Here is a 19150-nt window from a genome sequence, read left to right as displayed (position 1 = left end):
TTGTGTGTAAGTCTCTGCGTGGACTAAGTCTCTGTGTGGACGTGTCATTGTCTTCATTTCTCTCAGATATCTGGGAGCGGGCTGCTAGGTTGTTTGGTATTTTTATGTTTAACTTTTAAATAAATTGCCAAACTATTTTCCAAACTGGTTGTACCATTTCACATTTCTGCTTGCAACACGTAAGGATTCTAGTTTATCCACGTCCTCAGCAAAATTTGGTACTGTATGACTTTTTAATTATAATTATTCTAGAGGATGTGAAACAGTATTGTTTTGGTTGCACTGTTGTTTTGACCGCATTTGTCTAATGATCAATACAATGTCTACTTATTAAACCCTTTGCCCACTGTAAAACTAGGTTGTTTATCTTTATTTATAAGAGTTCTTTATATAGTCTGGATGCAAGTCCTATATCAGATGTATGATTCAAAAATATTTTGTGGCTTATCTTTTCATTGTTTTAATGGTTTCTTTGGAATGACAAAGGTTTTAAATTTTGATAAAACCTAATTTTTTATACACAGTGTTTTTGTAGTCATAGGCAAGAACTTCTTGTTCAAAATCACAGACTATCTTCTAAAAGTTTAGTTTTACCTCCTACATTTTGTCCAATATCTAAGTGAAGTCATTTTCATGTAGTCCAAATCCCTCCCTCCCTCCCTTCCTTCCTTCCTCCCTCCCTTCCTTCCTTGAAACGACCTTGCTCTGTGGCCCAGATTACAGTGCAGTGGTGCGATCCTGGCTCACTGCAGCCTCAGTCTCCTGGGCTCAAGCGATTCTCCCACTTTAGCCTCCCAAAGTGCTGTCATTATAGGCACAAGCCACCAGGCCTGGCTTCTTTTTTTAAATTTGCACATGGGTAACAATTGTTTCAGCACTAGTGCTTGAAAGACTGTCCTTCCCTCACTGAATGATCATGGCACTTTGGTTGAAAATGAACTGACCATGAAGATATTTATTTCTAGATTCTCAATTGGGATCCATTGATCTATATGCGTATCCTTCTACCATTACCACAATGCCTTGGTTACTAAAGTTGTGAAACGGAGTAGTGTAAGTCCTCTAATGCTGTTCTTTTTCCAAAATGCTTTGGCTATTCTAGGTACTTTGCATTTCCATAAAATTTTAGGATCCGCTTATCAATTCCTACAAAATACATGCTATGATTTGCATAGGAACGTACCACAAGGAATTTATGTATCAATTTTAAGATAACTGCCACCTTGACAATATTGAACAATGGAATCAAAGGATAGGAAAGGGCTCTCCATTTATCCAGATTTTTTTCTTTTTTTTTTTGAGACAGGGTCTCACTCTGTCACCCAGGTGAGAGTGCAGCGGCATCACCTGGGCTCACCACAACCTCTGCCTTCTGGGCTCAAATGATCCTCCCACCTCAGCCTCCCAAGTAGCTGGGACCACAGGTGCATACCACTATTTATTTTTTATTTTTTTGTAAAGACAGGGTCCCCCTGTGTTGCCCAGGCTGGTTTTAAACTCCTGGGCTCAAGAAATCCTCCCGCCTTGGCCTCCCAAAGTGTTGGGATTACAGGTATGTGCTACCACAGTTGGCTGAGATTTTCTTGAATCTCTCTCAGTAATGTTTGTAGGTTCAATGTGCAATTCTTATATTTCTTTTTAACAAGTTTTTGTTCTTAGGCTATCGAGAATGAACTCTTCTTAATTTCACTTTTGGAATGTTCATAGCTAGCATATACAAATACAGTGGCTTTTGGGCAGACCCAGTGGCTCACACCTGTAATCCCAACACTTTGGAAGGCTGAGGTGGGCAGGTCACTTGAGGTCAGGAGTTCGAGAGCAGCCCAACCAACATGGTGAAATCCACGGTGGTGCGCGCCTATAATCCCAGCTACTTAGGAGGCTGAGGCAGGAGAATCACTTTCACTTGAACCGAGGAGGCAGAGGCTGCCGTGAGCCAAGATCGCGCCACTGCACTCCAGCCTGGGTGACAGAGTGAGACTCTGCCTTCAAAAAAAAAAAGAGAGAGACAGAAATACAATTGGTTTTTGTATAATGACTTTATATTCTACATTCTTTCTAGACTTGTTTATTAGATCTAGTGGCTTTTTAATAAATTCTATTTGATTTTCTACATACATAACCTGTGAATAATGAATTTTATTTCTGCCTTTCCAAACTGGATGCCTTTTAGTTTTTTCTTCCCTGTTTACAATGGCTAAAACCACAAGAAAAATGTTAAGTATAATGTCGAAATCAAGGAATGAGAGTGGACACTCTTGGCTTGTTCCTGATTTTAGGGAGAAAGCAGTTAGTCATTCACCATCAAATATGCTGTTAACTGTGACTTTTTCATAGACGCCCTTTATCAGGCTGAGGATGGTTCCTAATGTGTTGAAAGCTTTTTTTTTTTTTAAATCATGATAGGTACTGAGATTTTGTCAAATGCTTTTTCTGCACCTACTGAAAATGGTTAGTTGGCTTTTCATTTATTCTATTGATTTTCAGATGTAAAAAAACAAAACAAAACAAAACAAAACTATATATCCCACTCCTGGGGTAATGAATCTAATCCATTTTATATGTTACTAGATTCTATTTGTTAATAATTTTAAAAGAATTTTTGTACCTACATTCATAAGGGATATTGGTATATAGTTTTCATGGATATCTTTGTTTGGCTTTGATATGAAGGTAAAAACTAGCTCCACAGAGTAAGTTGAGAAATGTTCTCTATTTTCTGAAAGTTTGTGATGGATTAGAATTATTTTTTCTTTAAATATTTGACAGACTACACCAGTGAATATCATGGGAAGAGATTTAATCCCCAAATCAATTTTTTTTTTTTTTGGAGACAGAGTCTTGCTCTGTCGCCCAGGCTGGAGTACAGTGGTGGTGCGATCTCGGCTCACTGCAAGCTCCGCCTCCCGGGTTCACGCCATTCTCCTCCCTTAGCCTCCTGAGTAGCTGGGACTACAGGCACCTGCCACCACATCCAGCTAACTTTTTGTATTTTTAGTAGAGACGGGATTTCACCGTGTTAGCCAGGATGGTCTCCATCTCCTGACCTCGTGATTGGCCCGCCTCGGCCTCCCACGGTGCTGGGATTCCAGGCGTGAGCCGCTGCGCCCAGCCAAGATTTCTTACCTATTATAGGTCTACTCAGATTTGCTATTTTTTCTTGAGTCAATTTTGACAATGTGTATATTTTTAGGAATTTGTTCATTTCATTCAAGGTGTCTAATTTGTCAGTATAGAGAAAAAAGTAAACATAGCAGGTTTGAACTACTATCCTTCAAAAGGCCTGCTAACAATGTTGGCCCTTGGGTGGCATCTGGGAACATGGATTTGGGGAGGATTTCCACCATTACCTAATAAAAGTGACTCACTGTGAGTGTGACTATGTGGTGAGTCCTGTGAGTCCTAGTGAGTCACTGAACCTGTGGATGGTCATGGGGACCCCAGACATAGTTATAGTTACCATAAAGTTGTTCACAATATTCGTTTATAATCCTTTAAGTTTCTGTAGAGTCAATAGTGATGTCCTTTTTTAATTGTGGTTTTGGTAAACTGCCTTCTTTTTTATTGTCAGTCTATCTAAAGGTTTGTCAATTTTATTGATAGTTCCAAAGAACCAACTTTTGGGTTTCATTGACTTTCTCTATGACTTTTCTGTCTCACTTATTTCTCCTCTAATCTTTATTAACTCCTTTGTTCTACTGGTTTGGGGTTTTGTTTGTTCCTCTTTTTATAGTTTCTGAAGGCAAAACTTAGTTTAATGATTCTAGATCTTTGTTTACTGACCTAGGTATTTAAAGCTATTAACTTTCATCTAAGAACTGCTTTCCTAGCATTCTACAAATGCTGATGTGTTTTCATTTTCATTTGGTTCCAAATGTTTTTAAATTTTCTTTTTGATATTTTTATTGGACCCATGTGTTATTTAGATGTGTGTTGCTTAATTTCAAATACTTGGGAATTTCCCAGATTTTCTTCTTTAGTTGTGGTTGAAGAATGTACTTTGTACAGTTTCAGTCTTTGAAAATATATTCAGACTTGTTTTATAGCCAACCATATGGTCTCTCCTAGAGAATGTTCCATGTGTGCTTGAAATCAATGTGTATTCTAGTCAGTACACAGAATGTACTACATATGTTGGCTAGGTCAAGTTGGTTAATAGTGTTGGTCAAGTTTTCTATATGCCTACTAATTTTCTATCCAGCTATTCTATCAATTACTAAGAGTAGGGTATTAAAATCTCCAACTATAATGGTTGAAATGTCTGTTTTTCCTTCCCATTCTGTCAGTTTTTGCTTTGTATATCCTGGGTCTCTGATATATGTTGGTGTGCCTGATAGTGTCCCATAGGCATCTGAGGCTCTGTTCATTTTCCTTCAATGGATTCTTCCCTCTGCTATTTTGAATCTGCTGTTGAAGGCCTCTAGTGAATTCTCCATTTCCAAAATTGTACTCTCCAATTCCAGAATGTCTGTCTGGCTCAGCTCTTTTATATAATTTTTATATTCTTTACTGAGAATCTCTATTTGTTGTCTCACTGCTGCCATTCATTATTGTCATACTTTATTTCTTTAAATACAGTTTCCTTTAGTCTTTGAACATATTTAAATTAATTGCTTTGAAGTTTTTCTCTGCTAAATCCACTATCTGGGAACACTCACAGGCAGTTTCTATAGACTTTTGTTTTCCTGAATATGAATCAGACATCTCTATATTTTGCATGTCTTATAAACTGTTGAAAAGTGAACATTTTAGACAATATATTGTAGCAACTCTGGATTCTGATATTTTCCCCCTTAAAGTTGGTGGTGTTGCCTTGTCTGCTTGTTCACTTTTGTTTAGTAATAGGCTGGGTTAAACACACGAAATCTATTTTCACTGTGATGTGCAACCACGTCGTGTCCACTCAGTTTCTTCTTGTTCTATGTTCTTTTTCCTCCTTCTTTTTAATAAGACTGGTTTCCTAGGAACTGCCAGTCACTGGCTCTCCTGTGGTAGCCTGCCTCTGTGAAGTCACTTCCACAGACAGTGACACTGGACACTGGTGTCACCCACCACTGCAGACAGAAACTGCCAGTCCTTGCAGCCTGCTCCACACTGGCAGAAACTCCATACAACACAGCTTGGGGAGTTTGGGAAGCAGCACCCTGCTAAACCACAAATTTCCATTGCTCTTACCTGAAGTCTAGAAGTTTTCCAAAGCATAAATGTGTCTCAGATTTAGATGTCCCTTCATTGACATTCAAAACACTGAAATGGCTGTTTTGTCAATTCTGTCCAGTTTTTTAGTTGCTTTTTTGGAAGAGGATTTGCTGATCTCTTCACTTGGTCTTTACCAGGAGTGCTACCCCTACTTCTCTATTATTTTTAATTCTACCTTATAAATATTCTACAAAGTTTTTCTCTAATGATTATTTTGAAGTATTTCAAATAAGCAAAATTACAAAGAATATAATAAATATCTGTCTACCCACACACTCAGCTTAATAAATAAAACATTATAGATACATTTACTTCTCTCTGATCCTATTTCCTTTCTTCCCTCTCCAGAGACAACCATTATCCTAAATTTTGTATTTATTAATCTTATGTATGTTTTTCTTAGTTTATACCTATATACATGCTCTTAAATTACTTAATTAAAATGTTTTGCATTTTAATTTTATTCAAATGATATCTCACTCTAAATATTCTTCTATAACTTACTGTGTTTGGGAGACTTATGTAATACATGTAGCTTTAATTCACTGACAGTTAACTGCTGCATCAACATGCCACAATTAACCCAGTCTCCTACGACAGACACAGGTGTTTTCAATAATCTGCTGTTACAATGCTGTAATACTCTCATACACGTTGTCCATGCACAAGTGCAAGAGTAACAGGGTATAAAGAAGGATAGAGAGGCTATCGGTGCTTGTGTAAATATATGGCATCTACCCCTTGGCTCCCACGTGGTTGGAGGTGAAATGTGAGAGACGGGGAAACGGCGGTTGTGTCCACCACAGGGATCCATGGCCTTCCACAGAGTCTAGATTGAGAGTCACAAGGGGCCTTACAGAAGGCCTCTATACTCCAACCCCCACCCGGGAGGCAACGTGGCCTGTGTCACAGAGCATGTCAGTGGAAAATTTGGGACTAAAATCTAGTTTCCTTTCTTTACCGCCTTCTTTCTCAAAGCAAGATCTGTAGACCAGCAACGTTAGTGTCACCTAGAAACTTGTTAATAATACAGGCTGTTGGGCCATATTCCAGACTTATTGAATCAGAATTTGCATTTTAACAAGATTCCGAGATGCACATTAAAGTTTTAAAGCTTGAAAAGTAGAGTGTGCCTCTAGGGGTGAAATTACCAATCACAGTGTGCAGATTCTTTTAACTACACTGGACAATGCCAAATTTCTCTCCAAAGTGTCGTACAAATTTACCCAGTTTAGTTTCCCACATTTTTTTTCTTTTTTTTTTTTTTTTGAGACAGAGTCTTCCTCTGTCGCCCAGGCTAGAGTGCAGTGGCTGCATCTCAGCTCACTGCAAGCTCCGCCTCCCGGGCCCACGCCATTCTCCTGCCTCAGCCTCCTGAGTAGCTGGGACTACAGGCGCCTGCCACCTCGCCCGGCTAGTTTTTCGTATTTTTTTTTTAGTAGAGACGGAGTTTCACCACGTTAGCCAGGATGGTCTCGATCTCCTGACCTCGTGATCCGCCCGTCTGGGCCTCCCAAAGTGCTGAGATTACAGGCTTGAGCCACCGCGCCCGGCCTCCCACATTATTTTTTCTAACTGTCTATGAACCTAATCACAACCTAAGGCCATTTCCTATTGCTCTTATGTACACCTCCACTGTTTGCCTTACAAAGCTTCCATTTCCTAAGAGTATATCCTCAAACTATACCCCTGCATTTCTTTAATTGGTACTATTAAACACTCGTCTGTGATAAAAAGAGTTACATGGTCAAATAGGTTTGGGAAACACTAGATTAATCAAAATAAAATAGGCTTTTTGTTTAGTTTTGTGTTTGTTTTTGAGACAGGTTCTAACTCTGTTGCCAGGATGCAGTGCAGTGGTGTGATCATGGCTCACTGCAGTCTCAACTTCCCCAGATTCAGGAAATCCTCTCACCTAAGCCACCCAAGTAGCTGGGACTACAGGCATGCACCATCACACCTGGCTAATTTTTGTATTTTTTGTAGAGATGGGGTCTCCCTATGTTGCCCAGGCTGGTCTTGAACTCCTGGGCTCAAGCAACCCTCCTACCTTGTCTTCCCCAGGCTCAGGGAGCAGTGATCGTACCACTGCACTGCATCCTAGGCAACAAAGTTAGACCTTGTCTCCAAAAAAAAAAATATTAAAAAAAAAAAAAAAAAAAAAAAAGCCTGTTTTATGTTTTACTTTGATTAACCTAGTATTTCCCAAAGTTCTTGGATTATAGGTGTGAGCCACCACGACCAGCCAAAACAGGTTTTTTAAGACTTCTCAGAGACCCAGAAATGTTAATAAGTACTAGGAGCCCCTAGATGTGGACTACGTTTCAAGGATTTTCTGAAACTTTGTGTCTCCATGAGTCCTCTAGGAACATATCTAAACAAACTAACATTTCAAGGAACACCAATGGGAAATGCTGCATTGATACAGGATTCTCGTCCTTTTTAAATACAAGTAATTTAAATTTATTTTAAGATTTCAATTCCCTCTTATAATTCCCAGATCTTCTCATACTTTTATTAAAAGACTCTCATTTTAGCTACTTCTCTGTGGTTTTGTGTAAGTAAAACAACATTAATAAGAAAGAAAAATTCATTTTGCTCAGCTGAATTTCTCCCTATTCATTTTTCTTCGTGTTTTAAATAAAGAAGAAATCAGCATGGAATGAAGATAAGTTACATTAGGCCCAAATTTTTAAACAGTTTTTCTTCCCTCTGAGACAACTGAGGAAACCAAACTGGCACCTGCTCTGAAACCTAGCAGAGAAACTATCCTCCTGAGTCCCGTGTTTCCACACAGATGTCCAGCTAAATTAAACTGCTCCTTAATTTTCTTTTGGTTTCCCTGAATAAATTAAAAGTTACACGACCCCAGTGACCTCTGGAGAGTGAAAAATCACACATTTTATTTTATTCTTTGTGTTTTTCTTTAGTTTCAGTTTTTGTACAACAAGCATGTGTTACTTTTGCAATGGGAAAAAATACACCTTACTTATCTTCTTTTCTTTCTTTTTTTGAGATGGAGTCTTGCTCTATCACGCAGGCTGAAGTGCCGCGGCGTGATCTCGGCTCACTGCAACCTCCACCTCCAAGGCTCAAGCAATTCTCCTGTCTCAGCCTCAGCAGCTGGGATTACAGGTGCCCTCCACCATGCCCAGCTAATTTTTAATTTTTAGTAAAGACAGGGGTTTCAGCACGTTGACCAGGGTGGTCTCAAACTCCTGACCTCAAGTGCTCCGCCCACCTTAGCCTCCCAAAGTAATCCTACTTCTAAAAGGCTGAGTTTGAAAGGAAGACAAGTCAGCGGGCACTGAAGTTCAAATCTGCCTGCACCATTCTATCCAGATGTGCAGGGAAGCACCTGTGACTCTCAGCTAAGGTGGGCAAGTCTTTGCAAGAAACTTGCTAAAAGTCATTACGTGAAAATTACATGATGAAAAGTTAGTTCTTTAAATAAGTCAAGCTCTAAAATTCTCATGAATGCAAAACTAAATTTTATCTAGATTTCAACTGAAGGAGACAGAGTGGTGAAACTAACGGAACATCAACAACACTGGGGTGTGAGCCCTCTTCTGTCGGCCCTTCCTAGTCTGTAAGATGAGAGAGAACCTACATCACGCATGGTTATTGTAAGAACTGTCTAAAAAACATATTTAAAAAACTCATCACACAGCGCCTGGCATTTATATAATTAGTGCTCAATAAACTGCAACTATTGTTATTAAACAATTAGAAATACCCTGACTGCTTCCAGAAGAAATAAAGAAGCATTGTTACTACTGAAATTATATGAATTACTAAGTCAGTTTCAACATTCATCCTGATGAAAACAGAATCCTTCCCAGACAGGTAATCCTTGAGAATCCATGACATAACCTGGGTGAATGATTCCAAATCAAATACATTATTTGTCAAAGTTAGTAAGCAAAATGTAGAAACGCAAAACAACTAAGGATTTAATCACAGCCAGTGATTTAGTAAGTCCAAGTTGTACGGACTGCTGTCATCATTACTTGTGAAAAAGAAGAAATTCAAGGATGGGGAAAAAACATGTATCCCAACAAACAAATGGCAATACTAATAGGATTATGTTGGAAATTACATGGCTTCAGCAGAGGCAGAATGCTTACCTATAAAGCAATGATTTCTAAGAAGAAAAACATCAACAGCCCCCATGTTTTGTTTACCTGGGTGAGTCATGGTAACCGGCTCCTCTTTGGATTTATTATTGTAGATGACTACAGCAACTGCATTGTGGAAAGCAGCCCGTGATATTTTCTCTTTAAATGTGCAGTTTCCCCTCTGTAGCAAGGCAATCCACTGTTTGATATTAGGAGGGACAAAGAACCGGGTTTGTGGATCACAGCCCAGATGATCAGCAACTGAAAAGAAAAAGAAATATACACATGAAAGATAAATAAAACTGACCAAGTCTTTATCAAAGCGTCAGCTGCTTTCCGAATACCACACAGAGCTAAAGCACGTCAAGCAGCTTGTAGCCAGCAGAGCTATGAACACATCCGCAAACAATGCAATGAATCAGTCTCTACAGGGAGAGACATTCCAATGAACTGTAATATAATGCACATTAAAACAATGAAAATTTCTTAACTTTACAGACTGTTAAAAAATAAAAAGACTGATAATATCCAGTACAGGGTGGTAAAGGGAGGAGGAAGAAAAGGCCAACACAGATGAGAAACCCAGGTGACTGATGTAACCCCGACTTTTACTCATTCGTGTTCAGGTGCTAGCCCTCTCCACACACACCCCACCACCACTACCCCCGCTGTGAGAAAGCAGGAGACTGGACTGGGGGCCGATGAGGAAGCCAATGTAATTCTTGGTTCAGTTACTAAGCGATCCTGTTGAAATTCAACCATGTTTGAGCAAAGTTCTTCATCAATGTCTAAGGAAAATTTACAAGTTTGGTTTTGGCTTATATTTGAAAGCTGAAGTAGTTAAAATAACATCTAAGTAGAATAAATGTATTATTCCTCTAATTTATATTAGCAAAAGTCACCCCACAACTCTCTATCAAGATACACTTACTGTATCCATCTGTTTAACAGGTTACAAGAAGACACTAAGAATGTTGGTACTACAAATTACATGGCCACTGTTCTGGATTTGTTGGGACAGTTTATTTAAAATACTCATAAGTACATTTAAATCTGTCAGAGTAAGCTCCTCAATTTTTCACTCTGCACATATGGCCATCATGGTTCTGACATCCTCTGCAAATCTTAAGAAGCCCCCGGCTGCTCTTCCCACTCCCACTTTCACATTTCTAACAGGTTCAAATGAGACAAAAGGGTAGTCCAGGAGGGGAGAGAAGTCACCAAAGGTAGTCTGAAGACTGCTGGTACACAGTGGCGTAGGGTGCCAGCCCTGTGCCCTGAGTCAGCCCTGTCGGTCCTCTGTGTGCCGGGAAGGAAGCGAGGAAAGGGAACACAGCACATAGATCTAAAAGGGTGACATCAGAAGTAAATAAATCATAAAAACATGGCAAGATGTGGTGGCTCACGCATGTTAATCCCAGCACTTTGGGAGGCTGAGGCAGGTAGATCGCTTGAGCCCAGGAGTTTGAGACCAGCCTGGGCAACAAAGTGAAACAAAAAATACAAAAAATCAGCTAGGTGTGGTGGGACACATCTGAATTAACAGCTACTGGGGAAGCTGAGTGGGGAAGATTGCTTGAGCCATGATCGCACCACTGAACTCCAGCCTGGGTGACAGAATAAGACCCTGTCTCAAAAAAAATCATAAAAACATTAAGCATTAATTGTAGTAAAGAGATGACGCCAGAGGGAAAATGTTGGCTTTCCACACACCTAGAAGCACAAGCTTAGCAAAAGAAACTAAATGCTTATACTACTTAAATTGTAAAATGTAAAGATGTCACTAACTGCAGAGAACTATTACATCTATCATTCCCACTTAAATATCTTTCTCCAGATTTTCTTATAATTAATTGTGGTGAGAGACTGCAACAAGAGCATATTTGCTACCAGAGGTCTCCCATTACATGAAATGGAAGATGAATGTTTTCACAATTTTTCATGATTGATATTGATTACAAACATTACCTACCCTGTTCCTTAAAAGGTTTCTGTACTCTGAAACTTTAACCCTTCCTCAACCAAATTAAATAGGGGGATAGAAGCCTATATCACAACTTTAGGAACAATTGAAAGACACAGTCGATGTACTGTAAAACTTTAAAATCCTGAAACAGATTGTTTACTTTCCCTGTTTCGATAATTATGCTGTTTAAAATAAAAGCAGCTCGGCGACCTGTTACGATAATCTCCTGTCTTAGAAAAATGTCTAATACTGTATCCAGACAGGGAATAACCCAAGAACTGGTTTTAGGTGTTTTGTTTGTTATTTTTTAAAACATACTGCTGCACAAACCCTGGAAGAAAACGCAAAATCAAGAATATCTAAAGTGACGTGTTTCCTTGCCTTCTGTGTAATATTTAATCATCTGTCTGTGACTAATCTCTTCTTCCCTGTGGTCTCGCATACATGTACAATGTAGTAAAGAGAAAACAACATAGTTGTGGAATCAGCAAGACCTGTGCTCCAAGTTCTAGATCAACTGCTTACTAGCTGTGTAACCATCACAGGTTACTGAAATTCTCCCATCTTTAATTTTTACTTACTTATAAAGATTGAGATATTATCTCACAGAGTTTTACATGTGAAAAAGCCAACAATAATTCTTTCTGGCCAGGCGTGGTGGCTCACGCTTGTAATCCCAACACTTTGGGAGGCCAAGGTGGGAAGATCACTCAAGGCCAGCAGTTCAAAACTAGCCTGGGCACATAGTAAGACCTTCATCCCTACACAAAATAAAAAATAAAAAAAATTAGCCAGGCATGGTAGTTCCAGCCACTCAGGAGGCTGAGATGGGAGGATCGCTTGAGCCCAGGAGTTCAAGATTACAGTGAACTATGATCATGACGCTGCACTCCAGCCTGGGTGACAGAACAAGACTCTATCTCTAAAAACAGTAATAATTCCTTCATTCTTGAATGCTTAAAAAAAACCTCTTTCCTTCTGTTTGTTTCACTGACATTCATCCTATGTTGTCTTGGTGATCCAGTCTGGTGCCCTTGGGAGTTTCCGTGCCGAAATATGTGGGCTTCCCCAAGCTCAGCAGCACCCCACACTCCTCCGCTCTTAGTAACCACTACTCACAGATCCCAAGCCTCATCTTCTTTACCTTTCCTTTTGACAGTGTCACAGTCCACTCAGAAGACAGCAGTTCAGTAATATTCATACTCTTCTAAGCATGAAAAGACACAGCAAGGGGTGCAACCACAGAGCAAAAGTTATCAAACATACTGCAGGAGGACTTTAAAACTCTCCTAAAGGAATCCTGCCCACTGAGACCACATTCTATGAACAACTGCATGATCAAAAAATCCAACAATGGCCTGTATAAGCAAAATAAACTTCCTGTTTCCCAAAATTCATTTAATCATCATCCATAAAAGGTCTCTGAAAACATTTATATTGGTAGTACAATACAAAATAAGCAAGAATAAGATAGGAGGTTTCTGTTCAAAAAAGTGGTATTTATTATTCAGAAGAAAGTAAGAGGTTTTCATAAACAGGAACTTAATACTGTAGTATACTCATTCTACCCAGTTATTCCCTCCTGTAATTAAGAAACTATAAATAATGAAAACAACAACTCTATAACAACTTTCCAAGAAGACTGATGACTATGATTAAGTAGTATTACTCCAAAATTTAATACCAGTTGTTTACACTTGAGAAATTTATTAAGTGAAGACATACTATGGTGTAAAATATCTATATAACTATGAGCCTTTAAAATTTGTCAATAGCAATTCTGTTCCAATTCAGAATTACTGTACTTCTATTTTTCTTACCTGCCACATTTTACAAGAGGATACTATCTCTGAATTATTTGCATTTATTAATTATATAGCCAGGAAAAACTTATTAGAGGTTTTGATAAAATTTCAAGATAATACAAAATATTTTACTATAGAACTTAAATTTTTTTTCCTCTAGGGCTTTTCCTGCTGAGTCCAAAAATATTAAAAGTAATGAGACTTATTTACCTCTTGACAGGAACCAAACAATTATGGGCTTTTCACCTAAATGAATAGTAACTTCTATGCTTAGCAACATGCTAAGTACCAAAGAGAGAGAAAATGGGGCAAATGCCTTGCTCTTGACTCTTAAAGCACCTCCACATGGCCGGGCACAGTGGCTCACGCCTGTAATCCCAGTACTTTGGGAGGCCAAGGTGAGCGGATCATGGGGTCAGGAGTTCAAGACCAGCCTGGCCAACACAGTGAAACCCCATCTCTACTAAAATATAAAATTAGCCAGGCATGGTGGCGTGCGCCTGTAATCCCAGCTACTTGGGAGGTTGAGGCAGGAGAATCGCTTGAACCCGGGAGGCAGAGGTTGCAGTGAGCCAAGATTGTGCCACTGCACTCCAGCCTGGGTGATAGCGCTGGACTCTGTTTCCAAAAAAAAAAAAAAAAAGGCGGGTGTCCACATTTACTGAGGCATCATAATTGGCACCAGCACAGAAGCTGACATTAGAGGGTGCCAACACGAAATGTGTTTAGAGACTGAAGGAGGGAGGAGGGCAGGACGATGGTCAAGATTCAGTGTGAGCTGGAGCTCACATGGAACCCCTGAAACTTGCCCAGGCAGGAAGGAGGCGGGTACATAAGTTGCCAGCATAAAAACACAGAACAAAGACTAAACTCTTCTCTTGAACTCTTGTAAAACTAAGTAAGACGATATGTAACAGAACCTAGAACACTATACAAATTCAAGAAGATCAAGTTCGGAAAATATCCCATTTGTAATGAGAGAAGGGGAAGAATATTCAGGTAGGAATAACATGTAAATATTTAAAGGGCTGTAGGAATGAAACATCTCTTCCACATTCCACCAGTCTGAAACTCTCCTCCACTTTGATTCATTTGATTTAGTAAAATCTCATTTCTTAGAAATGTAAACATGCCACATAAGAAGCACTCACCATGCTATGGTGTAGGCTAATGGTTTCCTTCCTACCCCTGAAATTGTCAGTCTGCTGCAGGGGCAGAAGTGAGAGCCTAGGACAGTATTTTTCTGCAGTGATGGTCAAAACAGGTGGCCGCACAGCACAGTGGCAAAGATGTGCCTCTCCCTCTCAGAGCCTGTGTGTGTCGCTTTATCCTCCTGAAACGCCAGTCCCACCACTCTTGCCCACCACCTTCTGAGCCTCAGGATTCTGTCAAAACATCTTCTCCAGAACGCCTTCCCAGCCTCCTAAGACTGAGTTGGGTGCTTTTTTCAAGTTGCCATGGCACCCTCAGGTTACATCCATCTTGGCATTTATCAACTGTATTAGTAACTGGCTGTTTACTTCTGAGGCTTTCCTTCCGGAATGTGAGGTCTAGCGTCTCCTGTGAACATGTCTGGCACATAGATGTTTAACACGCTTGATGAAGGAAAAGGGGAAAAATGACAGGGAAATTAAGCCAAAACTGACATTTAAAAAAAGTTTGTGGCAAAGAGCTGTTTCATGTGGTAATATCCTGACCTACGGTAATGTTCTATCAGTTGCTTCCTACAAAAGAGGTAAAAATAAAAATGAGACTAATTAGTTACCCGGGATTTAGATTTCCCCATTGTCAGCTATGGTCTGGTTGCTTTCCTGCTCCTGAATTAGATTATAACTTCTTTATTCTTTTTTTTTTTTTTTTTTTGAGACAGAGTCTTGCTCTGCCACCCAGGCTGGAGTGCAGTGGCCGGATCTCAGCTCACTGCAAGCTCCGCCTCCCGGGTTTACACCATTCTCCTGCCTCAGCCTCCCGAGTAGCTGGGACTACAGGCGCCCGCCTCATCGCCCGACTAGTTTTTTGTATTTTTTTTTTTAAGTAGAGACGGGGTTTCACCGTATTAGCCAGGATGGTCTCGATCTCCTGACCTCGTGATCCGCCCGTCTCGGCCTCCCAAAGTGCTGGGATTACAGGCTTGAGCCACCGCGCCCGGCCATAACTTCTTTATTCTTTAAATTTCCTGCTTCTAACCTATCTTTCCTTATTTTCCTTCTGTCAAATTCTGATTTTATGTTTCAAAGAAAAAAATACAATTCATCATTTCTGTTATCAATTTCTTAATTTTATTTTTAATGGCAGCTACTGGACTTGGGTCGAGCTTTCATTCTCTTCCACTTCCATGGATATAACTTATTATCTTACTGTTTCTACACCTTCACTTAAACCTAACATTTCTTTTTATTACTCAGCTTCATTGGGTGTTTAGTCTTATTGAAAATGTTTTCTTCTGGCCGAGTGCGGTGGCTGACGCCTGTAATCCCAGCACTTTGGGAGGCCAAGGCAGGTAGATCACCTGAGGTCGGGAGTTCAAGATCAGCCTGACAAACATGGTGAAACCCCGTCTCCATTAAAAATACAAAATTTAGCCTGGCATGGTGTGTGGGCCTGTAATCACAGCTACTTGGAAGGCTGAGGCAGGAGAATTACTTGAACCTGGGCGGCAGAGGTTGCAGTAAGCCAAGATTGCACCACTGCACTCCAGCCTGGGCGACAGAGTGAGACGGTCTCAAAAAATAAATAAATAAAATAAAATAACTCTCAGGCCACTCTTTGTCCTCCAAACTGGCCTGCCCCAGCCGAGCACTCTCCTCTCTCCACTCCCAGGTCCCACTTCCTCCAGGCTTTCCTCCTCCACTACCACAGTCATCCTTTGGGTCTTTACTGCCTCTTCTTCCTCCACTCGAACCTTCAATATTGATGGTCCTGAGTATTCTGCCTCCCCTGATGTGGGCCCAGGACTCTCCAGGGCTTGTTTTCACCATGTCAACAGCACACTTTTTAAATTTTTATTGGAACAACGATGTTTACTAACATCTCATGCTGAGCAGCCCTCTTTCAAGAAATCATTTTTCATTTTTACTTATATGAACCCAGTTTCTAATAGACACAGCTAAATCAAGTCGACAGTATGCTAAGAATCGGGAGAGGAAAGTGGAAAATTACATACACACAAGGGAATTCTTTCCCTTCCATTCCAAACAAAAACTCTGGCCTTGACTTGATGAGTTAAAAGGAGTTCTTCAAGGTTTCAACTGGTTTACATGGAAGGGGTGTGGAAGGGAGTCTTTGTTTGTAGTCCAGTTTATGGCAAATCACTCTATCTAATTTATCTGTTTCCTGGTTGCTCTGCCCTGCTTCTAGGTGATAGGATTATATTATATCAAAGGCTACAGGATTAACCTCCGAATCTAGGCAATTTCTGCTTGACTCACATAGGAAGAACCAGTGTTCCATGTAACAAAAATCAATGACTTTGATTGATTAAAAACAATGAGGCCAGGTGCGGTGGCTCATGCCTGTAATCCCAGCACTTTGGGAGGCTGAGGTGGGAGAATCACTTGAGCCCTGGAGTTGAAAGCTGCAGTGAGCTGTGATGGCACCACTGCACTCCACCCTGGGAAGCAGAGAGACAGAGATGCTATCTCAAAAATGCGGGGAAGAGGGAATTTATCCTGTTTCAGAACAGGGCCATATTTTGGGTTGAAGAATTCAGCACCTCGGCAGTGTCTCCACGATCTGGTTCCTTTTCATCTCTTCCCTTTGTCATCCGTAGCTTCGGTTTCATCCTAAGAGTCCCCTCTTTACTATAAGATGACTGCCAGCAGCAACTGGAGTCACACAGCTCCCTGTTCATATCCAGTGGGAGACAGAAAAAGCCAACCCTCCAGGTATGTAATTTAAGCTCTTTACTTCTGTGCAGCTCACCCTAGGTCATTTATCCCTCTGTGCCCCACACCCCCTTCTGGGGCTCAAACAGGTGTCACTTAAAGCATGTGGCTGCATAGAAGTGATGGCAGACGCCTGAATTACATAAGGTTTCTGTTTTCTGTTTTAAATAAGCAGAGGCTGGCAGGCAATTAACAGCTTACTTCAAACCCCAACGTGACCCTTATAGAGTGGCTCTCAATTCATCAGAATCCATACTTGGCTATTCAAACCCACCAAAAAGGCCAAAACCTAAGAAGAAAGCTTCTTTGGTTTCCAAGTGCTTTGACACAGGGAGGCAGCTAAGGTTCCAGCCCTCTGCCTCCTTCCCTCGCTCGAGGGAAATGCAAGCTTTTGGGAGAGGAAGCCCATTTGAAGAGCAGCAGCTAGAGCAAGTGTTCTTGACAAGGCTCTGGGGACAGAATTCAGGAGTGAGCGACATTTGGATGAGGGGAAATCATCTTTATTTCTGCTAAAATCTAACTGAAAGCTAGCATTTTCTTTATTTATAAACATAGATAACAAACCATCTGTAATTCTGTAACCAGCGGCAACCACATTACAGTTATTGCAAATACTGCAAAATACTGATAAAGGATTAGGCCCACCACTGAATCCTGCTTCTAATGTTAACTACACAAAGGACTAAAATTCCTGTTGGAAGCCAAGTGGCCATATGGAGACTCAACTTCCCACTGCTACTGCACACACAGGGACACAAGGACACCACCCTTGATCCAGAGCAGCGCCTGAAGGCATTATTAACTCTTGGGCAGAAAAGAATGTGGGAGCAAGCCTGTTTTGTCTCCTCACTTCTTTCTTCTAGTATTTCCAGTACTAATGACTCTGACGCAATGACAGTAATGACAAAGACTGGGCTATGTGGACCATAATTTAAAATGTAATGACAGGTCAGGAGTCATGCAGCTCACACTAACAGGGAAGAAGCCATCTGTCCGGAGGTTGACTAACCAGCGACCAAAGGACTTTAAGCTAAATTGGTGAGGAGGGCGGGAGGAAGGGAACATGAGGGAAATCATAAAATCAGTCCCTATGGAGGATTATAGAAAAAAAAAAAAAGACTGAAAGAGATTACTCGCATGAGAAAATGAGGTTTAAAGTGTTCATAATCTGAGACATCCATAAACCAATAAATATGAGTAATAAGAAAAAATCTTAACGTTTACTTTAAATATAGAAAATAATCAGTGAGACTTGTTGAGGCAGGTCTCAAGATTGGCCTATAATGATGGAAAGCTACTATTTTTCAGAGGGAAAAAAAGTATTTTATGTCAAGATGACGTATGTCCTTCAAGGAATCCCAAGTTAACAGAAGCACTCAAGAACACCTCTGAGAGGCAGCAAGGAAAATAAGACTTCGATGCAAGAGTATGCCGAGATCAACTGGCCAAATGGAGTAAAGATAAAAGTTTTTAACAGATCACAAAACTGGCAGACAGGATACGGCACCGACAGGTATTCCAACCACCTACAGAGCTGCGGGAAGAGATCTCACCCCTCAGCTTCCATTCACTTCGCCTCCCACAGGACAGTGGCCAGGTATGACCCCGTGAACAGCTGCCCGAGCCCAACGCAGGCCCCGAACAGAAGTGACAAGTCACGTGGAAGAAAGCAACGTATCATTTCAGAGTTTACAAAATCCTGGGCAAACAAAGCTGAGTAACAAATCATCTTGATTAGAAAGAAAATGACACGTTACACAAAGAAAGCAGCAAGAACACACAAGACAAATTAAGCTTTGAGGAGGACTCAACAAAATCTGAAAAGGCAAACACAAGATGATGCTACAGGCTTACACAACTTTTCTTTAAAAAGCCCAGAAAGTTGAAGGTTGCCAGTAATGACAGGAACAAGCAAAGCTGCTTCTCACAAAATTTTATTTATTTATTTTAAAGTATATTCAGAGCAAGAAAAGTTGAAAAGAAATAGGTCTACTGCCCAGGGCCAAAGAAATGACGGATGGAAACATTTCTCAAGACTCTTTTGTTTTGCTTTCTCTACCACGGAGAATAACCTGAGAACTGCAACAAGTGCGGCTACATGACACTGAAAATGAGTGCAGAGATTGTAAAAAAGCAAACACAGTCTTTTTTTTTTTTTTTTTTTTTTTTTTTTTTTTT

General features: G+C 40.3%; 1 protein-coding gene across 2 annotated transcripts in view; it reads right to left on the bottom strand.

Moving 5' to 3' along the window:
* RNF130 (ring finger protein 130) overlaps positions 1-19150 on the bottom strand; it is a 151217-nt gene that overhangs the window by 113218 nt on the left and 18849 nt on the right. For both annotated transcript variants that reach the window (XM_017863957.1, XM_017863958.1), the window contains exon 2: positions 9384-9578. In XM_017863957.1, coding sequence (XP_017719446.1) covers positions 9384-9578 — 195 coding nt within the window. The remainder of the gene's footprint in view (positions 1-9383; positions 9579-19150) is intronic.

The sequence above is a fragment of the Rhinopithecus bieti genome, unplaced genomic scaffold, assembly GCF_001698545.2.
Source record: "Rhinopithecus bieti isolate Rb0 unplaced genomic scaffold, ASM169854v2 scaffold_73501, whole genome shotgun sequence".
Taxonomy (NCBI): domain Eukaryota; kingdom Metazoa; phylum Chordata; class Mammalia; order Primates; family Cercopithecidae; genus Rhinopithecus; species Rhinopithecus bieti.
The sequence above is the reverse complement of the archived record's forward strand: the minus strand, read 5'-3'. Positions and strand labels throughout refer to the sequence as shown.